This window comes from Pezoporus flaviventris, unplaced genomic scaffold (assembly GCF_033815535.1).
Source record: "Pezoporus flaviventris isolate CSIRO_AGI_PZ_B2104156 unplaced genomic scaffold, CSIRO_AGI_Pfla_v1 ptg000213l, whole genome shotgun sequence".
Classification (NCBI taxonomy): Eukaryota; Metazoa; Chordata; class Aves; order Psittaciformes; family Psittacidae; genus Pezoporus; species Pezoporus flaviventris.
The window spans coordinates 3,947,346-3,972,044 of NW_026892761.1; the positions used below are offsets into that span (position 1 = coordinate 3,947,346).

A 24,699-nucleotide genomic window follows, 5' to 3' on the forward strand; every position below is an offset into this window, starting at 1 on the left:
CCTTGCCAAGCAAACACTCCTTATCTTCCTCCTCACTTTCTCTGTCTGCTTTACCAGTTCCTTGTCCTACCTGCACTTCTTTGCTGCTGTCTCCGTGGCCATGCTCATCTCACTCCCAGCACTGCTGGGCCCTTGTTTCCCCCTTTTATGCCCTGTTTATGGATGGCAGCTCTTTGCAGTTGGCAGTGCCCTTGATAACAGCAGTGATTTGCTGATGTGTTCCTGTGCCCGTGGCTTCACATTGCAACTGCATGGGAATAATCAGGCTGGCTCTGTGATTCCCACCCCCAGCCGTGGCATGTGGTGCTGGTACAGCTGTTCTGTTACACCTTAAATCAAACAGGGGAACTGATGTTGTTTTGATGGAAAAATACCAAACCAACAAACCAGATGTTTTCTGGACATGGGGTTTTCCAAGTGGGATCCACTTAGGATGCTGCTCTGGCAGTGGTGGGATACAGCAGGAAGGGGTGCTGTGGGTGCCCTGCTCTCAACTGCTTGGTCGTGGTGGTGATAGCCTGGGCCAGGTGAGTTGAGCTGGCTGAAAACAGACCTATGCCACAAAAACAGTGGCTTTCACCTGGATCAGCTTCCCCAGCCTGAATAGCCTGAACATCAGCCTCTGTGAGACTGCGTGGAGGTCAGCGTCAAGTGGTAGATGTGGTGGTGGGGATAATTGCACCTTTTCAGGCAGTTCAGGTTTATTTTGGGTTGAAGTGACGTTGTACCTATCAATTTTGCATCTTCAAAGGCTCAAGGAGCAGCCTACTTCTTAGGGGTGCATGCCAGACTGTTCAGGATCGAGTTCAGCCGTGGTTTTCCTAGTGGGGAGGTGTGATGTGCAATTAAACCCCTTCCCAGACTTGCTTGGTTGGAGAGGACACACTGACCTTCCCAGAAAGCTGGGGCAGAGCCGAGGCTGTGCTGCCCTGCCAGCAAACACCTCCTCTCCCACCAGTGTGCCAGCAGGGCTGAGTGCCCAGAGCCCAGGCTGCTGTCTTGGACACTGCAGTGCTGCCATCATCACCCCAGACGCCTCTGAGGAACCACAGGCTGGCAGTGGAGGGTGTGAGGGATGCAATGGGAGTTCCCTTCTGCTGCTGCTCCTATGGGAATGGCTCCTGCTGCCATGCCCTCTCCAGGGAGCAGCTGGAGGTTATGCCAGGGTAAGCCTCCAAGGCACACCAGGCAGGCGTGGGTTGCAAGGTAGCCACATCCTATGCATGTGGCCTCACTGAGGGCTCTGTCCCATCAGCTAAGGGAGGATGGGAAGAGCTTTTAATGGCAGTGGTGTCATCCATCAGTCAGTCCCTGCATTTATCTTTTGGTCCAGCAAGTGCTATCTTTGAGCAGGGACCAGGTGACCCAAAGGTTCCCTCCAGCCCCGCAGCACGTGAGTCCTGCAGGCAGGCACCCGCATGGGCAGACTGTGTGCGTCAGTCGGGTGGGCAGAGGTTTGGGGTGACATTAACAACAGGGTGCAGCTCCCCAGAGGAGCAGATCCTGCTTTGCAGATCCTCCCTGCTCTCGAGAGCGAGTTCCCCTGCGCATCTTGCCAGGCGCCGGCGCTCCTGCGATCGCGCCAGACCTTGATGTGAGTTATCAGAGCATCAGCAGACGATGCTCTCCCGCCCCATGCCACTTGTCCCGGGCTGGTGAGTGGTGTGAGCTGACGCTGGGGTGGGAGGGTGACTTCTTCTCTGTGCCAGGGAGCTGCTGATTTGGTTCCTTGGTTCAACCCCCTCTCAAGCCCTTCCCCTTGTCTTCTCCTGAGCTCCTTAGACTGCTGAATGGCCCTGAGCAGTGCTTTGATCTGCAGCACAGCTGCCTGGCCCAGAGGCAGCAGCTCTGTAGAGCTCCCAAAGGAGCAGTTTGCCTCGGGTGCAGACTAACGTGGCTCTTGTGTCCCTGCAGCTCGGACTGGGTGGAGATCATCGAGCCCCGCTCGCAGGAGCGGATGTATGTCAACCTGACCACCGGTGAGTGCGGCTGGGAGCCCCCTCCCAACCTCAAGGTGCGCCAGTCCGACCAGAAGCAGTGGTGGGAGCTCTTTGACCAGAACAACAACCGCTTCTACTACTACAATGCCATCACACGGCAGACGGTGTGGCACCGGCCCCAGGGCTGTGACATCGTGCCCTTGGCGCAGCTCCAGGCCATGAAGCGCAGCTCCCAGCAGGACTGCCGGGGCCGGCAGCACCGCAGCAGCAGCGGCAGCGACGGCAGGAGCACCCCTGTCCAAATGGCCCTCCTGCAGGAGATGGAGAAGAGCAAGGGGGACTGTGCCGCAGAGAGGAGGAAAGACCCTGGCAGGTAGGGAGAGCTTTGGCCTTCTCTGTCTGCTGGGTGGCTTCAGGTGTCAGGCTGGCTCCGCTGCCTGGTGGATGGGCTGGGAAGCTGTGCTGCCCCAAGAGGGTGCAGAGCTGGGGCCAAGTGCTGCCAGTGATCACCACCGTGTGCCCTCCTCTTCCAGGGGTACAGCCATCCACTCTCACACTGCAGCACTGCTTGAGTGTGCCCGTCTGAGGCAGGCCTTGTGTGCGCGAGACACCATGAAAACACACGTCAGTCATTGCTCCAGAGCCCTTTGTGCTAGACAGAAGGAGTGACAGGGTTTGCTGGGGTGGCTGAGCTGCTGTGCAAGGGGCTAGGCTGCTGCAGGGTGTTGGTGAGCCCAGCTGCTCCAGCTCTTTCCCTCCCCACTCACTCTGCTGCTTGCATGTGCTTGCAGCTTCAGCCAGGGCAGGAGATGGGGCAGCAGGGACAGAGCTCCTGGGCACACTCCTTTGGTCCCATCAAGCCTGAAATGAAAGAATGGTAACGGGGTGATATTTTGTTTGGCAAAGAGATTTTCTTACACTCAGACCACTCTGACAAATTATTTTTGTGTTGAAACCTTGCCAACTTCAGCTGCACAAAAGCATCTTCTCCCCAGTCTGTGGGGATGGCCCCTCCATATGGAGCAGTACACAGGGCTGCCCTGCCATCCTCCTGTCTGGGCATCATCCTGCCTTGGAGAAAGTAGTACCAACAGCAGCAGAGTTGAGTCACGCTGAGAAGTGACTCATGCAAAGACTAGAGCAGAGCCTGGCACTCCTGTCATCCATGCCGCTGCTCCTTGTCCCCTCTTCTGGGCAATGCAGCAAGCCAGGCTGCTCTGACAGCTTGGTTTCTGAATCAAAGCTGCCTCTCTGTGCGAGGAGAGAAATAAAAAGCCAAGATGATAAAGCCATTACAGTGGCAATTCTGGAAAATATATGCACCCTAAACTGAGGTTTATTACCTGTCTGCTTCCCCCTGTGAGATGCTCCTGCATTCACTTCAGTTCTGTATGACTGGGAGACGCTGGTGATGCACATCAAGTGCACCAGAGTCAGGGCTGTACTGGTGTCTGTGGTGCTTCCAGTGTCTCTGCCCCAAAAGCAGCTCCTCTGAGCTTCAGACCCATCCAGAGAATGATCCCTGCCAGGAGAAAACACACACAGTGAGAAATGCCTTAAGTTGAACCCCAGGAGCTCCAGTTCCCTCCAGTCCCAAAAGACACCAGTGAACTACATGTTTCCAGAGGAGTGAGTGCAAGAGCCTTGCTTGCACAGGGCATAAAATATCCTGAGGTTCATGGGGTCCAGCATACTTCTGACTAGGGATATTGGGTACAGGTGTGAGTGGCAGATCACATGGGAGCTCATAGGCTGCTTGGACGTGTGAGGCTCTTCCAGGTCCTCACGCTGGTAAGCTGATGTTATTTGCCTGTGGAAGCTGCTTTCTTGGAAGCAGGAGACTGAGCACTGTTTCCTTGCACATCCATCATGTGTTGTCACTGCTGTTTGTGAGCAGGGGTTGCATGTCCAGTTCTGGCATGCAGAGCGATTTCCCTGCCCAAGTCTGACACCTGGGAGAGATTTCTTGCCTTTTGCTAGCTCATAAAATGGAGAGCAAAGAGCTAAGCCCAAAGCAAGTGTTCCCAGGCGGGATCTAATGCCCTTGCTGGGATGTCTAATCTAGGAACAGCAAAAGCACATCCAGCCTGTCAGCTCTGTCTGCGTTGCTCTCTAAAGGCAAACATAAGTGTATCCTCTTCCTTCCCTTGTCAGGGATGCAGCTGTATAAACACCAGGCGAATACGTTGAGTGCTGTTGGTAGCACTTGACATCTCTATAGGTACCTGAGCCCAAGACAGTTTCACTTTTGTATCTAAGGGCAGCACAAAAGATTTGTTTTTCTTCTCTCCGTGTTTGTCATCCCGTGATAGATGGAGAGGCCAGAAGAGACCAGCGTGGTCCCCAAGAGGGGCCTCCTGCAAGCACATGCCACAGAGAGCTGGGGGGAGGGATTTTGTCCCTCTTTCAGTAATACTTTGTGGTTGAGTAGGGTTTTTTTTTTACTTTTAGCAGACTTCCCCCCCCTTTCTCTCTCGTGCCTTCTATCAGCACTGCTCAGTCTGCTGCGCCCACAGCCACATCTCCCTGTTCCCAAACTCTCTTGTGTGCAGCTCTCAATGGCCTCAAGCAGAGCAGAGGCACTCCCTGGACTCTGAGCACTGAACCACTGCTCCTTGCTGCCCATTACCTTGGTCTCGGCGCTGATGCCATCCTCTCCCTCACTGCCCTACTGTTCACTGCTGCCTTTCTGCCTTCCCTGGACATTGGCCTTTGGCTTCCCCACATGGCACAGGGAGGTCAACCCCATCCAGGGAAGTGAGAGATGCTGCTGTGACCCTGGAGCCTCCTGGGGAGGATCTTCTGCTGATCCATGTGCTCTTGGTCCTGTGTTGGGTTTTGGCTGTGCTTCCCGGGGCTACCCACCCCAGTGCTGGCTCTGCTCCTCCCTTGCCAGAGGAAGGACAGTGGTCAGCACTTGCCTTACAGCCCCATATCCATCCCAGATGCTTGGGATCCAAGTGTGAAGGAAGATGGACTCTCTCCACAGAAGGTGGGGGCCAAGTGAGCCTTTCACATGCTGGAAAGCTCTGCAAAAGGTGGATGTGTTCCCTTGGGGATCAGGAGACAGGCCTGGGGCTGAAAGCAGCTGGTAGCATTTTGGAAGTGTCTTGTGAGCTGCTGCAGCCATGCTGGGATTTGCTGGAGCTCCTCAGGCCTCATGGGTGAGAAGGGGCTGGGCACTGTGCTTTCCATGGAGGATCAAGGCCTGAAGAGGACAGTCCTGATGGGAACAGAGCCTGTGTGCTGGGCTGCAGCAGTTGGGCATGGCACCGGTCAGGGCCATGAGTGGGCTCTGCTGTCCCTAGCCCTGCTGTCCGTGCAGTCCAGCCCTGTTCCTCCTCTTCCCATGAGTCTCCCAGAGCTTGTTTCAGAGTGGTCTTGCCAGGGTTCCCCTTGCTATAACAACGCATCTCAAAGTCCTCCAGAGACAAATCCAGCTCTCCTAGGAAGTGAAGTCCATGAAGGTGGCAATGAGGATACCTCTTGCTCCTTCCGAGTCTGGTTTGCCTTGTAACAGTCTCATGTCTCTTGAGGCCCACTGCAAATAACACCAATATAGGCAAAAAATACAATCAGGATTCCTACTGCAGGCTTGTTTCCTGCTTATGCCCCGGACCTTGGGGCAGGGTGCACAAACACACAAGGTGCTTTGCAAGTGTCCAAAGAGCTCTCCTTGGCACTGTGCAGACCTGGGTTTGGGTGGGTCACCTCCATGGGCTCTCCATCCCTGCCTCCAGCATGGGCACTGGAGGAAGCAGCAGTGCTGCTGGGATAAACATCCCTGTTCATTCACATCTGTCAAAGCACCAGGAAAACCACTGCTGGAAAGGGCAGAGCTGAGGTGCAGGTCCTTTTCTCCAGCCTTCTGGGAGGGAAGAGCAAACAATAGGGCTCTGAAGCCTGGGAAGAGCTGCCGGATGCACTGGGCCTGCTGGAGCTGGGTGCGGGCAGGGAAAGCCAGCGCCGGGTTGCCGTGTTTATATTGGAGCTACTTGAAAGCATTCCTCGAAGGAACATCTTGGGGGACTCTGTGGAGTCTCTGCTGCTGATGGCTGAAGAACATGACCAAGAGGCTGCGTTGGGACGTTTCTCCACCACTCGCTTTGCTTTTCGTTCAGGTTTTCACTGCTCAGAAGGACGAGGCTGAACCCTTTTTTATGCTGCAAACTCAGAAAGTCCCTGCTCTCCTCTGCTTGGTCTTTTGGGGAGCCTTGGGATGGTGTTGAGAGAAGATGTATCCAGATGTGGCTGTGGAGCCTTACCTTCTCTGCAGTGGTGCCTCTTTCATCTCCAGCAGCCAAGGAGGCTGGGGATGGTGTGTTGTGTCCGAGATGAGACTGATAGGCACACGTTTAGAGGGCTCATTTCTCCATCGTATTCACTTACTGAGCTCCTGGTCAGGGGGATTGTGGTGGCTGTGGTCAGGCTGGAGCTTGGCTCCCTCTTCTCTCAGTGGCACAGCTCCCCGTCCTCCTCTGGCCCTGTGAGACCCTCCTGGATATTTTGGCAGAGCCATGCAAGGATATTACCATGGCATGAGAAACATGCCTGGGTAAAGCTGTGAATGTAAAACACACAGGTGTAATACCCTCTCCTTGAAGTAGGAGTGCCTGTGGGCACACAGTGGGCATCGGGGGGCCCCAGGGGGGTACCAGGTTCAGTGCTGCTCTGGCTGTATCACTGAGTTAAGATCACTCCCATACAATCACCCTTGGCCTGCCCAAATGGGGAGCCCTTGAGTGGCTCTGTCCTGCTCGTCATTGATGTGGCTCTTTGCCAGTCTCACTTCCCTGCCACAAAATGAGCTGCTGGCTCAGCCAAGCAGAGGGCTGTCAGAGATGCTCATGTAAGAGCCTACCCAATGTTGCTGCTCTGGTTCTTCCTGTTAGTCCAGGAGCTCTCCGAGGAACAACCAGGTCTTCAGTGGCACTTGCACTGGGGATTGGGGCTTGGCTGCATGCAGGAGGGATGTACTAGTGTAAGGAAGGCCCCTAGGGAGGGTTGATGGAGGAATAAAACCTTTTGTGCCTTAGCAGGAGATGCTGGGGAAGGTCCCTAGGGCAAGGGGGACCCCAGGATGGGGAGCACAGGGTGGTGACCCTTCCTCAGACCCTCTCTGATCACCTGGGTAGTTGCACGAGGTTGACTTAAGTGTCTGTCCTGGGGAAGGAGCCGGGCCCTGCAGAGGCAGTGGTGGAGCAGTGCGAGGCCGAAGGGTGGTGGTGGCCTTTGGACCATGGCTGGGAGCCAGCACCAGCCTCACCTGTGCCTCTCCCAGTGCCACTGTGCCAAGGTGGGATTCACAGTGACACACTGCCACTGGAGAACATGGTTTCCCAAAGGTGTGGTTAAGTGGTGAATGGGGAAGGGACACATCACCCCCTAGGATTGGAGTGGTTGGGAGCAGACATGGGATATTGGATGTGGAGCAGAGGATGTGGGGCAGGTTATGGGTGCAAGGGAGAAACGGGTGGAATAGGGCATCAGCAGTGATGTTGGACTGCTGCTCTGGAGCAGATATGTCCCATTGGGTTGGGGTATGGGGAGAGCACCCTGCCACTGGGAGAGGCACAGAGGACAGGCATAGGAGCCCCAAGGAAACCGAGCTGAAGGGAGGGACTGGGACCCAGCATGTGGAAGGTCTCTGGAGAACAGGAGCAGAGTGCAAGAGGGTTGGGATGTCCGGATAGCTTAGGGCTTGGCAGGGAAGGCATACGGAAGGGGCAGGATCACCAAGAGGCAGCTCTGGGCATGCAGTGGAGGTTGGTCTGCCTGCCAGCACACAGGCCATGCAGGACGGGTCAGTGGTGTGGGATAGGGAGCAAGCATTAAGGTTCAAATAGAGCAAAATGGCTGTGAAGGTGTTAGAGGAACATCTCGGGGCATACACAGCACACTCTCAGGTTGTACTCAGGGATGGCTGGTAGTGGATGCATGGAGGGAGGGCCCAAAATGGGCCAAGGCTCAAGGGGACCTTCTTTTGAAGACCTGGGAAGTTCAGGCTGGTTTAGCAGCCTTTCCATTCCCTTTTCCTCAGAGCTCACAAATACAGGCTGGGTATAGCCTGGCAGCAGATTTCACAGCCATGAGAGCTCAGCAGGGACAGAAGGTTTGGCCAAAGGAATTGGACTGAGGGCATCTGGGCCAGGCTGGGAGGATGCTCTACATGGAAGCTCGCTGGGTTGTGTGGGAGTGTAACACATGCGCTGTACATCTCCCATAGACATCATGGGGTTTTCTGCCAAATAAAAGGAAACTTAGATCAAAAGAGTAGCGTGGTGTAGAAGGGTTGTCACCATACGTTGACAGTCTGAAGGCAGACACTTGGGATTATTTTCCAGCTCCCTGCTTGAGTAGTTCAGAACAGCTTTGCTGGTCTTCAGCTCATTGTTCTGGGTGCTGTGCTAGCTAATGAGCCTTGGATGGTGTAGGTTGTTTCCTATCTCAGTGCTGCTGATATCAGACAGGTTATAGTACAATGAACTTGTTTCATCTCGTTGTTCTGCTGTTCATGACTCAGAAGTTTATCATGTGTGTAACAAGGATGTTTCTGTTTCAGGAAGGGGGATCTCCAGGAAGAAACAATGAGGAGCCAGTATAACTGCTTGGGGAATCTCCAGGCACTTGAGACTTAGCAATGTGGGATTTGGGTAGATGAGAGAATAACTCAGTTAACATAATTCCCTGTATTTGTATCTTTCTTCCTTTAGGGAGACTCCTACCCACTGGCAGCCTCTGCCTGGCACAAAAGCAGCCATGTTGGTCAAAGTGAACAGTCTGAGGCAGATACAGAGCTCTTCAAACAGTTCCCTTCAGCTGCAGGGTGCTTCAGAGGCCGGCAGTCAAAAATCTCTTCCGAAGCCAGCCATATATGCTCAGCCTCAATCCACATGCCCGAGCCCTGGACCCACAAAGCAAGTGCCTGCAGGAGAAACGAAGCAGTCTATGCAGATCAAAAAGACAGAGAACGGTGGGTTTTGCCTCGTGCTGATGAATGGTCCAACTTCTCAAACACCTCCAAGGAGCCAGACAGGAACCCCTCAGCCTGTATCCCCCAAGTATGCCTCCCCTGCACCTATATATGATGAGCCATCTTTAGAGTCTCCAATTTATGATGAGCCACCAGTAGATATGGACACTGAAAGTGTCAGTATGAGTGGGATGTCTCCACCAAGGTCGCCAAGCAATAGCTTAAAAAAGCAGCTGCAGCCAACCAAATTATTACAGCATCCAAGTATGCAACAGCAGCAAGCTGCAAAGAAGCACGCAAGAAATCCCTCTGCCACTGAATACAGCCCAGCTGGCAGAGAATATATAAAACACATGGTCAATGTTGACCAGTCTTCCAAACTCTCCCATTCTTCTGCTGCAACAACTGATGCCTCTACTAAATTGCCAGGTCAGCTTACTTCAAAAGACAGCTTCAAGCAGTCTTGGAGGATCTTGGAAGCCAACGTCCTCAAGAACATGGAAGCCCACCATAGTCGGCAGAGCAGCCTGCAAACTCAAGAGTACCCAACTGGGATAAGCCATCAGGACTCTGGTTATTCAACTGGCCCTTCCCCAAGCTTGAGAAAAAGGAAAGGAAGGAGGCAAGGGACGGGTCAGGGAAGACCTGGCTCTGTGGGCAGCAGCAGCGAGCTGACGGCTTTGAACGATAAGCTGATTGCTGAGATGCGTGCTGTGGTGGGCAGGTCAGCAGCCTGCAGGGGAAGCAAGGCGAGTCTCGATGCTGAAAGCCTGGAGAGTGGTATCCCAGCAGAGAGCAGCAAAGTCAGGTTCCAGTCTGACCACTTGAAGAAATGCATCAGCCGGAGCTCAAGAGATGACATCTCGGCCAGTAACAGGTCTCTGTATAGACAGGGCCTGGAGAGCAGGGGCAGCTTTCCCAGCGATGTGTCTCCGCAGGACACAGTGAGGCAGAAGAGGACTTTTGAGAAAATAGATTCCTTAGAAAAGAACGTGACCAGCCAGACGAGTTTGGCTTCGTCAGATGCTACACGTCACTCCTCCCAGGTACCTCCCCGTCCACACCGGGTTCATGTCATGCTTTGTTGGGCTGTTGTGATGCAGAGCTGAGAACCTGGCTCTCTCCTAAGAGTTCCTCATATTCTCTTCTCCCTGCTGATTGTTCCTGAGCATTGAGTGGAATCAGAAAACCAGTGGCACTGACTCTAGCATCTTGTTGTTGGGAATAGCTATTTTAAGGCCCCTCAGCCTGCCTGCACAAGAGGATTTGGTTATAACACAGCACTTTTGCAAAACGTAGTTTGCCATCTTTTCTCCTATTTGGATTTGAAGGACCCTCCTGCTTCCTTAGCTCAGATATAGGTTCTGCATAGGTGATTTTATATCCTGTGAAGGTTTTGCCCTTTTTCTGTTTGCTGCCTCTTCCAGTTATTTCACTCCTGCTGAACTATATTCACCCTGCAGCCTGGGTCACTGCATCTCTTTGATAACAAACCTCCAGCATGAAATGTGGCTTTTTATTTTATCCCTTTGTTCTCTCTTTTCTCCTGTTTGCCACTACATGACCTTTCATGAAGAAACTTGGCAAAGCTCCTTGAGCATTTCACATTGCTCCAGTAGACCTGTGAGGTATAGCTTTAAAAGCCAGGCTGCCACCTCCCTGCTGTACCAGATTTATGTGTGTGCATTCTCCTCTTTATTGTGGTTCCTGATAGCACCTTGCTCTCACCTGAAACCCTTTTAAAAGCTGATGCCATGCTCCCACATTTCCCATTTCTGAGGCACAGGGTCAGTCTGCGTTTACACCACTCATGTGTTACAGTTAACAGTTCAGCAGTTTCATTTTGCAGCCCCTTTACACTTGTTGGAAGACTGCTGTTCAGTCTTCAGGGTATGTTACACTTCACTGCATTGACATGGAGAGCTGAGACTTGATGTCTTGATTAAGCACAGGAGATGGGGGATTGGGGATAGGCTGGGAAAAATGAAGAATAATTCATATGTGGTATGTTGGAGAGGGAGAGAACACAGTGGAAGATGTAAGGAGATGGATGTTGCGGTAAAGGCAACACGTCAATAAATAAACTCTCTATTTACAGAAATACTCTGAGACGTAAGAGTCCAAGTAAGGAGGAGAGAAGGTTGCAGAGAATCGCTGTTTCAGCTCAAAATGGCAGTGTGTGGCTTGAGTCACCAGCAATGGCCTGTGCTGGACTGTGATGGAGAGGAGAATTGGGAGACAAGGAAATTCATTACTGAGGAGGGTAGGCAGAAGTTCTAGGACAGGCTGAGCAGAGGTGGATGTGTCCTCTCAGCACAAAGGTAATAGCTGGGTAGTTGTGTGAATGAGATTTGAGAGATAAACTCTAGAGAGAGAAGAAGAGAGAACCAAGAGGCTGTTGAACCTCTAGAGAGGATGAGGAGGTGGATCCTCAGAAGTGTCTAACATGCTGAACAGGCGATTAGGGTAGTAGGAGGAAAACCAGTCCTGGGCCTGGAAGGTGTATTGAAGGAGACCAAGGATGGAGATGGCAGAGAATTGCTGGGAGGGATCTTTAGTCAGTTGTGTTAGGTGCATTCAGAGGGGTAAGGAGGTAGAGGGGTAACTCATGGGATGGAAAACCAAAACAAAGTGGAAAAGCAGGAGAAATGATTGTGCCTCAGGCTAGCAATAGGAGGTGGAGTGTGATGTGTGCTAATCCCGTCATCCACATGTAGGTACATGTTGGGGTAAGATAGGGAAGCGTTGCACTGCATGAGCCTCTGTCCTGAGTTCAGCAATTCCTCCTTACTGAGAAAACAGTGACTCGCTCTAAACAAGCAATCATCTTTAAGAACTGGTGTGTATTTTGGGGGTGACTGTAGGCCAGGACCTGAATAGAGCGTGGCACACAAGTTAAAGGGGATCTGCAAGGAAGGGAAATACATATTTTATTTCACTTTTTCCACTGCAAACCCAAAGTTTACAGGGTTTATGTTTCTTTGTCTTCCTTTAAAACCCCCAAACCTCAAGATTATCTTGTTTGGCTTTTTCTTACTTGCTGGAGGTCATCCCGCAGTTCACAGAGCAGAGTGTGGGCTGTTAAGCCTTTAGTTGCTATATGTGGTAATTTCAAGTCTAACCAAAAAGTCTGTTTCCTAAAACCAACTTCTTGGGTGTTTGAGCTCAATATGTGTCCCAGGCTGCCACTTCCATCTGAAACAGAGAATTCTTCATGGGCAAAATCAGTGTCTTATTCTCACAAGTAGTTATTAGACATCATTTTTGGGGATCAGTACTACCAAAGCTCTAATTATGCAGTTATCCATAGCCAGCACTGGGGATGAGGCTGGGCAAGGGTTGCATGGAGGAGCTGCCCACAGAGTCTGGGAGGAAGGAAAGTTGTTATCTCTGCTGCTTATCTCTGTCAGCTTGTGATCAGTGGACTTGTCCCTGGAGCAGATGAGTTTGATCACTGCAGGCTGTGGATGGGCCGCAGCTGTTCTAGTGCTCTGAGAAGAAAACACAATCCAGTGCTTGGAAACGATTCTAACTTAATTTGGGGGAAGTTTATGCCTGTTTTGGATAGAAAACATGGTAGGGAGCCCAGGGCCAGTTTGGGAGGAGGTTGTGGTGTGTCTGTAGGGTTCATGAGAGCCAGTACAGTGGGATCCACTGATTGCAGAGTTGACTGATGCAGATACCTCGTCTCCTTTGCTTCACCAACTCAAACATGATTTATCCTACCTGGGTGAAAGCCTGGCTGTCAAAATAGCTGTGCCCATGCACTGTTGTGCCTCTCTAAGCTGCTTTTGTCCTGTTTGTGTGTCTGGCCAGTATTTCCATTAGGAAGGTCCTGTTGGAATTGAGATACATCTTTACAGTGCCTTAAAGCAGAGGCACAGGCTGCCCAAAGCTCAGCAGCTCGTGATGGTTACTAGCCATGGTTTTGTCTTTCTTCTTATTTTTGATAGAAGTTGGAAAGATACTAAAGGCAGGAACCAGCCATGGGATAATTTTCCTAGCAGGGTAAGGAGTTGTCTAAGCTGCTTTTAACATCTGTCTTCTCCATTGCAGGCCGGTACAATAGAGTTGGACCCCAAGCAGGAGAGCAGCAGCCAGCCTGGTGGCTGTGGCGGGTACCACTTCCCTTACAACACCCTCCGGAAGCCCATCTCTCAGAGCAGCATGGCAGACTGGGCTTCTAAGAACCTCAACATGCACACGCAGGGCATCTTCCGCCGAAGGATCTCCATCTCCAACATGCTGTCCTGGAACGGTGGCTCTATCAAAAAGCCAATGCTCATCACCAGCAACCGCACCATCAAAAAAGAGGCGTGCGAGATGTTCAAACTGGTGCAGAGCTACATGGGAGACCGTCAGACTCGCATGGACCGGAATCACGTGGCCTTGGTCACGGTCACCAAGTGCTGGAGCATGCAGGGCTTACGGGATGAGCTCTACATCCAACTCATCCGGCAGACAACAGATAACACGTGCTACCGAAGTCTGGCGTGGGGCTGGGAACTGATGGCCATCAGTCTGGCCTTTTTCTCCCCATCACCCAAATTTCAGTCTTATCTAGAAGGTTACATTTATCGCCACCTTGACAGTGATGAAAACAGTAAGTGCCTTGTGCAAACGCACTCTGTCCCCAGCAGCATTCTGGTGGGTTGTGCCACTTGCTCAGGCTTGTCTGGTTTTTAAATACACCAGCCAGTGCTGTGGTGTCCATCGGTGAGAGGACCATGTTTTGGGTGAGTTCACCCTTCCTGGGTGGGATGAAGCTGCCACCAGCTCTTTTCCCTGTGGTTTTCACTGGTGTCTGTGAATGTTAGTACAGGAAGTTTTAAGGGAGCCATTACAAACAGTATGAACAGGTATTCAGGCAGTCAGTTTAGTTAGGTATAACCTTGCTGCTTGGAGCTCCTTCTCAACTATTTGGCCATTCAGAGAAGCTGAGTGATGTTCTGGGCCCCTTTGATGTGTTTGGAGCTGGCTGTGGTACAGGATCTTTCCCTGAGCAGACCTCCTCCTGCTGGAGTTAAGCAGGCTACAGTGTCTGGGGGCAGTTCAGGCTTTGGTATTTTATTATTCCACATTTTTAATCCAGAACCTTTTGATTTTTCAGTTGCCCAACGCATCAAGGAGCTTGCGGATCTGAAAAACAAGAAGAACTCAAAATCCAGGAAAAAGAGGAAACAAAACACTGAGGATGAAGGTAAAGGGAGGCACAGCATGCAGGGAGCTGAGAGGGAGACTGCACTGAGCTCTGACAGGCGGGGATGCTGAGCTCCACTGAGAATCGACCTTTTCTTTAAGTGGTTTAAATGATTCAGTGACTTAGATTCAGGAAGCTGCTGCAGGTGGCTGGTGTGAGAGCTTTGAGCATGGATCAGCCGTGTGGGTGGCAGCACATGGGATGAGTACAGTGTGACTGCTTTCACTCACCGCTGTGTGACAAAGGGGTTTTAATTTGGTTACAGAGCTGGGGCTGTGATTCAACTGGTCTGTGTAATGCCACAGAGTTTCCTATAGCACATTCCAGTGCTAAAAGCCATACCAGCCACCATGGTGAAAAGAATGTCTCAATTGTATTAATGGATGTTGTAAACCACCACCAAACCTGAGGGCCCTCAGGGAGGACCCTGACATCTGGCAATGAGCGCTGCCTTTTTCTCTCCCTGGTATTGGCTTCCCCTTGTCCAACCTCACTGTACTCTGAAGTCCAGGGCTTGCAATAGCAGCTCTGCTGAATGAACAAGAGTTCACTTACTCTTCCATCCTCAGGTTCTAACTGCAGGATAATCATTTGTCTGGCTAAAGTCTTGCTAGACAAAGTCCATTCCATGTTCTTTTTCTAATACTGCTTTCAGGAAACTTGAGCCAACCCTGGGAATTCCTATCAGGCAGCAGAGTTCATATCATGTGGCCTTGGGGTTTTAATCTGGGAGAGCTGGAGTCCAGCTTCCCGCATTGCTGAGCCCTACCTGAAGCCAGCAGTGGGCACCAGAGCCACACTGTCCTACGCTGGCTTCCCTGTGTCACTGCTCCCTCGAGGCCACTGCAGGCTGGGAAGTGGCTATAGAGGCCCCTCAGTTGCAGCCCGTGCACTAAGTTGTCCATCACTTCTCTGTGTTTGGTGGGATTCAGAGCAGAGAGCTAAAATTGCACAGTGAGCTGCAAGAAATCACAGGTCACGTGGGGAAAGCAAGGGGAAGAAAACATCTCATAGCAGAAGGATTGTAAAGCACCTGGTTTTATTGTTGGGCAGCAGGCTTGAGACTGCTCTGTCCTGAAGCACAAAAGGAAGTCATTAGGAGTTGGCAAAGCAGGGTGTTGTGCAGGTTGGGAGCATAAACATGTTCAGGAAGAGATGGGACAAATGAAAGAAGGGAGGTCTCTCAGCTGATGGTTAATGGTCCAGGTGCAGCCCTGCCTCAGGGTATCTCCCACCTGCTGTTAGCAGATATTCCTAGGGGAATACTCACTTTTCAGACATCCTGTATCTGTTTCTTATCCTCCTGGTGGCAGATGTAGGCTGCTGACTTGTACAGCCATTTGGGCTGATAAAGGAAAGCTTTTCCCACGTAGGCGAACGGTGATGGAGCAGCATTGCTGGGATGCAGAAGGATGCACTGATGGTGTGAGGAAGAGGGGGCAAAAACACTGCAGTAAAATGGGGGTGCCTGGGCAGACGTAAGCCAGGAGAGTGACACCCAGCTGAGCTGTCCTGGAGGCACCTACCCCTGTGCTGAAGAGCACAGCAAGACAGGTCCTAGGCTGAAGCCTGCTCTGACTGTGCCGCGCTCAGGTCTGTGAGAGGCCGCAGTAGGTAGGAGTTATACTGAGACAGCAGCTTCTGCTGTGCTAAAGTAGGTGTCCCATGGCCAGCTCCTCAATCCACACTGTTTGCTGCATTTTTAAAGCATTTTTGGCAGGAGCATTCGAGTCTCTTCCAGAAGGTGTGTTCCTGCGTGTGCCCGGCCTGGATTTTAGCTTGTTATGAAAGGAGAGGTTCTTTAAGAAGCTCTTTGCATGTGCTTCTAGGCCAGCACATGGAAAAATATTTTCCTTTGCAAACTCTTTTTCACTGTGTGGGCTGTTCCCGAGCTCCTGGGGCTACTGTGGTACCACAGGAAATAACAGCTCAACTTGGATTGCACAGATTCATCATCTGCTCTGAGCAGTGCAGTTGCCTTCAGTATTAGCCCTTTCGAGCCCTAGAACTGTGAGCTGGGGAGCAGAGCCAGTACCTGGCCCCTTGTTAGGAGAACTGACCTTGTGGGATGAGCTGGATGCCAGGAGCAGGTCTCACTGAGCACTGTGAAAGCAGTCGAGGGAAGTCGCTGGTCTGGAAGAGCAGAGGCTAAAGCTAAACTCTGCTCATTTCCTTCATGTTTCTCTGCAGCTCAACACTTACCTCCTGTGTCTCCTTCACCCACCTCAAGCTACACCATGCCCTGGGAGCCAGGAGCACTCTGCTGTGTAACGGGGAGGCTGCATGATGCATGTGTAAGGTGTGAGCCTCTGCAGGAGCCGTTTGTTGTGTGCCCACTGTGGCCAGTGCCTTGCTCATGGGGCAAATGGAGTTCTCAGTTTATTTGCGTGGAATGCAGTCAGCTCCCTTCTGGGTCCATGGTGGGAGTTCAGTTGTCATTGGGAGCAGGATGTAGGATTTAGGCTTTTCCCAGGATCAGGGAGCTTCCTGGGAAAGCACAAAACAGGCTTCAAGCAGCCGTGTCTGGCTGCTGCCCACACATCAGCCGTGCAGGCAACCAGTTCCTTCGCAAACCCGGTTAAACTCCTCATGTGATTACGGGTTTCATGGTCTAATTACAGTGAGAAAAGAGCATTTCCTATTGTAAGCCCTGAATGTGCTGCCTCCTGTGTAATTGTTGTGATGCAGAGACACAGCCCAGGCTTTCCCCATTCCCTCCTTTGTGAAGCAGGTGACACGTTGCCTCGGGGTGTCCATGTGTTTTAACAGCAGGAGCTGTAACCTGGGATATGAAGCATCACAAAGCAGCTCTCATTGGATTTGTTTTCTTTAATCCTTAGATATTTCCAGTATAAGCCATGCCTGGGATTAGCAGGATTTTTGCATACAGAGAACATTTGCTTTAGATATTCCCAAGAGAAAGAAATTCTTTAAACTGACTTTGCATCCCATTGCCTGCAGGAGGGCGGGATGCTTTTGTAGCTTCTCCAGCATTGCTCCGGCGTTACGGAGAGGCTCCATCCATTTGCCAAGCAGATTGATTGAGGCAGGGGGTGCTTGTTTCGTTGTGGGGAGCCAAGGGTTGTGGTTTGTGTGCTGGCTGAGAGGAGAAGGGGAAAAGTGCATCTCTCACCTTTGTGAATTGTTCTGCTCTGGGAAGAGCTTCTCCTCCCATGGCATTGAGAGGATTTGAGGAACTCCAAGCTCCTGACCAGCTTACCTAAGCTGCAGGGTGTGTGCAGGGCTCAGCTGAAATACACAGCATATGACCAGAATGTAGATTTTAAAAGCCACAAGTATTTTGAACTCCGCTGCAAGCTTTGAGCCTGGCAGGGAATCAAATAGGGCAGATCTGTTCAGTGCTTTCAGCAAGCAATTTGGGTTTGACTTGAAAAGGAACAAAAGGCCAACGGGTTTGGAAAAACTCTCCCAGCAATCAGTGCTCTGTCAGTGCAAACATTGCTCTTTCTGTCACGGGGGGATTAGCTCTGTGAAGCCTGGCTCTGCTCTCCCTCAGTTCGCTGAAGCAAGCACAACAACCAGAGCAGCCGTTCTTGCGGAGGGCTGCAGCTTTGGTGGTGAAGTTCCCAAGCACCGAGGTGTCTGATTTAACTTGCATCACACAGCCTCACGGTACGAGGTTGGGTTGGAGGAGGTTGTGGGCAGGAGAGTGAGGAAGGGCTTTGGGAAGATGAGAGATCCTGTCACCTTCCCGTGCCTCTCCTTGCATCCTGATCTCACTCACGGTGCTGCTGCCGCCTCTCTCACTAGCCCAGCACTGCAGTTCTTGAATCAAAGCCACTGGGGTTTAAAGCACTTTGAAATCTCTCCTGGCAGGGGGCTGGCTCTGCCTGCTCCTTGGCTGAGATCCGGCAATACAGAAATAGCCAGACCTGTGTCGGTGAGCCACGTAACTGCAGCCACACTGCCGGGAGCGAGGACTCGCTCTCATACGTGTGCTCAGGCTATGAATGCTGAACGGGCATCTTGCACTGAGTCAGGACAGGGTCAGGCTGCCTGTGTGAGGGGTGGAGATCTGCAGGAGTGCGGGCAGGAGGTGCAGTGCTATGAGCTCAGGAAAGGAATACCTCCAAGCCCAAGCACTGGCTTGCACCGACACTTCCTGCCATGGGGCTGCAGGGCCGGGAGGCTTTGGGGTGCTCAGTGTGAGGTTTCGGCAGTCTCAGTGTCCTGACCCTACAACAGGCTGTGCAGAAGGGGCTGGCTGTTTGTGCCCGTGTGAACTGCTGTGCTGGTGCGCTCTGAAAGGCTCCAGCGGTGGGTGCATGGTGCTGTGTGTGACCACTCATTTCTCCTTCCCGCCAGGTCTGCCCATCAGCACCTACGCCAAATACTGCTACAGGAAACTGCAGAAAGTAGCTGTCACCGGAGGCAAAAAGGTGAGCGGCTGCCCTGGCCCCAGGGCCCGTGGGCTGCATGAGCACTGCCTCAGCTCCTGTCACTGGGAGGTCACTGCTGATTCACTGATGGGGAATGGAGATAGAGGGGGCAGGAGAGGCTCGCTCAGGGCTCAGCTCCGCATGAACATTCAGGAGAAGGTGCTGCCCAGGTCCCACCATCCTCCTGGCAGGCAGCAGTGCCTGTGTGCTGGCCTTAGGGATGGGGAGGACAAACCTGTCTGCAGGGTAAGAGGAGCTGTCTGTGCAGGGTCTGCCCGTCATCTGGTTGCTTCTAGTGAAGGATTAAGTCTCCTTTTGCCGCTGAGAGCTTGGCAGCTGGTTTACTGCAGAGCTGTTCATTCCCAGTTCAGAAAGTGACGCACTGGAGGTGGCTGGTGTGGAAGGGAACCTCTGAGCTCTGCGGTAGCTGGAAGTCCCTGGCCTCCCTTTCCCCTGCAAGGTCCTGCCCCGGGGCTGTGGAAGCCGGCAGGCGGCCTCAGCCCATCTGTCCGAGGTCTCCAGGCCAGATCCGGTTGTCTTTTATTTCTGCACATCCCTGTGGGGCCCTGCCTGGACTCCGTGTACAGCGAGCAAATAGCTGAAATACCGCGGGAGGGACGAGGGCTCCCGGCGTCCCCGCAGGGGCAGGACAGGGAACGTCCGGACATGCACTGCACACAACTGCAGCCCCGGCAGCTGCTGCCCTGCTAGGGGTCACTGGGAGCTTTCTCCCCACCACTGCACCTCCTGCTTGGCCATAGGCTCACTGGGTAGCCCATTGCCCCTATGACAGTGCTCCGTGTTCCCCCAGATCCCTGCCAGCATTGATTGAAAGCCTCTGTCAAGCGTCGGTGGTGTCTTTCAGAAGCAGCAAGTCCCCATGCCCACTTTTCAGAGGGCTTTAGCGTCTCTGAGAGCAAGGCTTTCCCTGGAGTTGGTCATAGCTGGAATTCCCTTCCCCAAAGGGCTGGTTTTCAGCTGCCCTGTGGCTGAGCGCTCGCCTGGCACCAGGCTGGCATACACATGCCCTGTGCTGACCTCACCATGGCAGGGGACAAGCTGGGCTCCATCCTTCTGCCTCTTGCTGCACCAGCAGGTAGAGCTGCAGCTGGAGCAGCCCCCCCAGCGTGCAAAACATAACAGGTTTGGGCAAAACCAGCTCCAAAGGGGTCTCTCTGTGCTCCTCTTGGGCCTCATGAGTTGAAACCCCTCCTGAGTTTAGGAGGTGGAGGCTCAAGAGTGAGAACTGTGCTATCAGGAGGCCACTGTTGTGTCCCCATGCATGGGTATCCCTCCATCCTGACTGCTCACCGCCACTGTCCCCAGGTCAGTGTTTCTCTGTGTGCTGCACTGAACAATTCTGTGTCCTCAGGGCCTCCGTAAGCCAACTGTGGAAGAGATAACACATGCCAGGAATGCCATCGTGACGCCATCGCTCTTCGGCAGCTCCCTGGAGGAAATCATGCTGCGGCAGCAGGACATGTACCCGGGCAACAAGCTGCCCTGGGTGCAGACCCAGCTATCGCAGCAGGTCCTGGCCCTGGGAGGAGAACAGACCGAGGGGATCTTCAGGTGAATTTTTGGGACATGGTGTCACTTTTGAGCCCCCCACGTGTAAGTCCTCGATGCTGAGAAGTCAGAATTGACCTCCACTGCTTCCTTTTCCCTGAGAATAGCACTCTGAAGTGGATCAGACAAAACCCAACCTTTCCCAGGCTCAAGAATGATCTCATAAAGTAGCTTTAGCCCAGTGGCATTCATTAGCACAGAGGGCAGCATAGACCTGACTTGAATTACTCAGGACAGCATGTACGCAGGCAAGGCATTGAACTTTCATCAACAGCAGATTGATCAAGATGAACAGCAGCAGAGCAGTTCATCAAATGCAGCACATCAGCCTTGGTCATGCACGAGACATGAGTCAAGAGAGAGGAGGAGTCAAAGAATCTGTATGGTGAACACAGGGGATGCTGGTCTGGGTTTGGGCTTTGGTTTGTTTCTTTGTTTTGTTTTATTTAATGTTTGTGTTAGCTTTTCAGTAGCCAAACTCTCAAGCACCTTTGCTATGTCTCTGTTTGCAGGATACCTGGTGACATAGATGAAGTCAATGCATTGAAGTTGCAGGTGGATCAGTGGAGAATCCCAAGCAGTCTCAGTGACCCCAACATCCCAGGTATGGGAACACAGCAGGCATGGGTTGCTGCAGCCTAAGCTGAGGTACAGTGTGGAGGGGAAGGTGCAGGAGCAGCCCAAGAGATGTGCTGCTGCTTGGGGACGTGTACACAGGCTGTCTTCACCAACTGGGTTTCATTCTGTGCATTTCCACTGCCTTTCCAAATACTGCCCATAGGAAAAACACTGGGGAAACCTCTGGTTTGGGTGCAGTGAGACTGTGCAAGCTGGGCATTGTGTAGAGTGGCTGGGAGCCATTCAGAAGCAGCACTTTTAACTCCAAGCTCCCATTGTCCTCTCCTTTAGGTGGCCCCAGAGCCACTTCTGGAGGAGCAGGTAGATAAGAGCCAGTATTTCCCTCTATCTGTCCAGTTTGGCTGCCTGAGCATTTCAGAGCCATGACTGAAATAAGGTGAAACAGCACAAGTGCAGATCCCTTCTCTGCCCTCTGTTTCCTGAGGCACTGAGTTTCACTGCCAAGTTTGCCCCTGAAGGTGGTGGGGAGGTGATCAGAGCTGTTCTCATGCTCCTTCTTTCTGTCCAGCCTCTCTTCTCAAGCTCTGGTATCGGGAGCTGGAGGAGCCCGTCATCCCCCAGCAGTTCTACAAAGAGTGTATCAGCAACTACGAGAACCCCGATGCTGCCGTGGCCGTGGTGCAGCTTTTGCCAGAGCTCAACAGACTGGTGCTGTGTTACCTCATACACTTCCTGCAGGTAGGCAGCACATGGGGCACGGTTAGTGGGACAGCTGTGGTGGGCCACTGGCAGGGTTTTAGGACCACCTGTATTTAAGGTGGGATTGAGGGGGGGGTCTGCTGGCCTTGTCCTTTATGGGAGCAATAAACTGTGTTCCTGATCTTGTAAAGCGTGGGCTTGACCCCAAAGGTTGACATCTGCAAGATGTTCCCTGTCTGCTAAGGCTCCCATGCTGTCGGCTGTGTTGGAGCATAGTCTTCCCCTATGAAAGTGTGGCTGTGGGGCATTGTCCTTCAGGCAGGCCACATTTCTCCTCTTCCTTGCACCTCTTCTTAGCCCACGTATTTGGAGTTTCTTGCCGTTTTCCAGTGCTCCAGGTGAATGTTGTCTTCTTCCCTGCAGATCTTTGCTCAGCCATCAAATGTGGGCAGGACAAAGATGGATGTGAATAACCTGGCCATGGTGATGGCCCCCAACTGCCTGCGCTGCCAGTCTGACGACCCTCGTGTCATCTTTGAGAACACGCGCAAGGAAATGTCCTTTCTTCGCATGCTCATAGTGCACTTGGACACGAGCTTCATCAAAGGGCTGGTTTGAGCCGCTGCCCTGGGGTCCCACACATTGCTCTGGGGAGTCGCTGGGTGCCTGAAGTCTTCTCCCCTCCACTTAGGTTTCTTCATTGTCTTTGCTGTTGTGAAACCCTGGGTTAGCCCCTGAGCATCTCCCAGCATATGACCTCGAGGACAAGGACTGTTCAGCACCAGGAAGTCCTTGGACGTGCCAGGCTAGATTCAGTGGTTCCTGGCCTTCCAGTGTGTGTCAGAGGGGGGCAGCCTGACTTCTTGGAGCCACAGGACTTGGTTGCTCATTGAAAATGCTGAGAGATCCATGAGAAACTGCTGCTGGGGCAGTGAGACTCCATCTCCCTTCTGGAGGCAGAGTTGGCTTCAGGTAGGAAGACATCACTCCTGTGTTGTGGCATGGGCTGGTCCTGGGGGAGATGCTGCCTCATTGGGGATAATCCCACTACTGTGGAGCCTGGTTCACCCCATGATGATGTTGGTAGAGGGATATGAAGGTGCAGAGGGTTCGCTGAGGCAGAGGGGTTCCTTGGACTGCCCTGGTCAGTGGAAGCACATTGCAGCCCAGAGGAGAGGAGGCGTTTGAGCAGACATCTCACAGCTGGAAGCCCTGGCAGGCCAGATCCACACAGCATCCACCTAACCTACTCCTTCAGGCCGCTCCAGAGCTGCACAGCAGCATGTGGGACATGCTGAGCTAAACCAGCACCCACCCATGCCATGAGGGCTGGGGACAAGGGGAAGGCCATGCTCCTGACAGCAAACAGATAAACAACCTCCTAACAAGGGCCGTATCCTCTGGAGGGGTAACCCCAGCAGCCTTGCAGCTCCTTTCTGCTATGGGCAGCATGAGCTGACACCAGCTTTCCTGAAGAGCACCTAAAACCTCGCTCAAGAGTGGCTTCCACGGCTCTGGCATCACCTTCCTGGTACCATGTCCTTCCCAGACCGCTCTGCCGAGACTAAATGCCAATTGTGCCCATCCTTCTGGTTCAGCCCAGGTCTAAAGAAAGCCCGCAGCAGTAAGAAGTGCTCCTGTGCTCAGCTGTGCCCTTCCAGGCAGAGCAGCAGCATTGCTGTGTGCCCATGAAATGCTGATCCTGGCTGGAGTCAACTGTGGCACCTGTGCTTTTCCCACCAAATTCCCATGGGAGTTACAGAAGGGTTGTGAAGGGGAAGGAAAGGAAGAGGCAGATCTGAGTGTCTGAACTGTGGTGGAGCCTGTGTAAGGGTGGTGTCAGGCGTTCTCACTGCTGCTACTGAACCCCTGTGGCTTTCTGTGTGCCACCAGAAGTAAGGCACAGCAAGGACGGTGTCCTCCAGAGGCAGCACTTGGATTTCCCTGCAGCCTTTGGCTACTGTTGCATGTTCCTTAGCAAGCAGCCATTTCCAATTCTGTGGCATCCTTGTGTTACCCTTCTCTTCCTTTGAAGTGTTTTCCCTGCTGGAGGCAGGTCTGCTGCTTTGTTGGGATTTCTCAGGCAGTGCCAGGTCTGCCAGTCTCATCCAAGGTTGCATTTGCATTTCTGCATCCCCCTCCCTTTCAAGTGGGATCATCTGGTTGCAGCTGGGAGCTGAGCCCTGCCAGCAGTGAGGTTTAAGGCCGATGTCTGGATCTGTACCCAAATTTTGGGCATGCGGTGCCACATGCAGAGTGCCCCAAGCCTGCTGGGCAGCTTGGATCTCCCGCTGGGTGTGAACAGGGTTTCCAGGGCATGTGTTTGCTTGGATGAACTCCACAGTTTGAGTTAAGTTTGCACCCAACTGAACAAGGGTCGTGGTTCCTCTCCTTGTACCAGGTGCTTCTGTGGGTCAGGGAATCTTGCTTCCATGTCTAGATTAGCTCTGTCAGACATGCCCCCAAATACGTGCCCAGATCTGTTTCACACACCTGTCCCATCCCATCCAAGCCATCCAGCTTGGTTTGGCCTCCTGAAGCACTCAACAACTTCTGGTGTGGGGCTGTTTTACCAGATGGGTAGGGGCAGGCAGGGGGTTACTGGCACTGCCACTGTCCTGGCATTGGAATCTCTGACCAGGCTCAGACCTGTGGTACCAGCCCTCTTTGGGCTGCAGATGCATGTGCCTCTGTCGGGCTTTGCCTGGAGCCAGCCACCACGTAAGTGATCCATGTTATTCCTTGCACTTAGCTGTAGCAGTCAATCAAACCATAGGCATTTGCTGCTATTATAAATGAATGCTTTTTGCCAGGGCTGTAAAATAGGCTAATAAATGACACTGGATATTATTTTCTTTGCCAACAGGTTTGTAAATACGAGTCAGTAAAGCGGCCTCTCCTCTGTTATAATAATAAATACAATCTCCATGGTTGTCTCTTGTCTGTGTGACTTTCTGAAGCATGGTCACGTCCACCCAGAGCTGCTGATTTCAGCCTGCCTGTCAGTGTTCATGAATAACGTTTGGGAATCAGCATGATGTAAGTGCTTGGAAACCAAGCTGCAGGCTGGTTTGCTCTTAATTCTCAGGCAGCTGGTAAGGGACACTCAATGGAACTTGGAAGAGAACAGGTTGAAACTGATAAAGGACAGTACTTGGAGATGGTGCACTTGAGACAAAGCAGCTTGCCCCAGACTTGCCAGTGGTCACAGAAGGGTGATGTGTCCCGATGGGGCCAGCACCCTTGTGATGCTGGGTGTTCCGGTTGGTGATGTTGAATTTCTGGCCTGTTTTGAGTCTAAAATTCACAGAGCCTGGCAGGAGCCTCTTGCTGTGTCTG

At 52.5% G+C, this 24,699-nt stretch overlaps 1 protein-coding gene across 2 annotated transcripts in view; it reads left to right on the forward strand.

Moving 5' to 3' along the window:
* LOC133262588 (rho GTPase-activating protein 39-like) overlaps positions 1-23,951 on the forward strand; it is a 44,198-nt gene extending 20,247 nt beyond the window's left edge. For both annotated transcript variants that reach the window (XM_061441899.1, XM_061441900.1), the window contains exons 2-10: positions 1,915-2,313; positions 8,654-9,959; positions 12,970-13,516; positions 14,024-14,113; positions 18,440-18,513; positions 19,886-20,085; positions 20,595-20,686; positions 21,230-21,399; positions 21,784-23,951. In XM_061441899.1, coding sequence (XP_061297883.1) covers positions 1,915-2,313; positions 8,654-9,959; positions 12,970-13,516; positions 14,024-14,113; positions 18,440-18,513; positions 19,886-20,085; positions 20,595-20,686; positions 21,230-21,399; positions 21,784-21,978 — 3,073 coding nt within the window. In that variant the 3' untranslated portion in view covers positions 21,979-23,951. The remainder of the gene's footprint in view (positions 1-1,914; positions 2,314-8,653; positions 9,960-12,969; positions 13,517-14,023; positions 14,114-18,439; positions 18,514-19,885; positions 20,086-20,594; positions 20,687-21,229; positions 21,400-21,783) is intronic.
* The last annotated feature ends 748 nt before the right edge of the window (positions 23,952-24,699 follow it).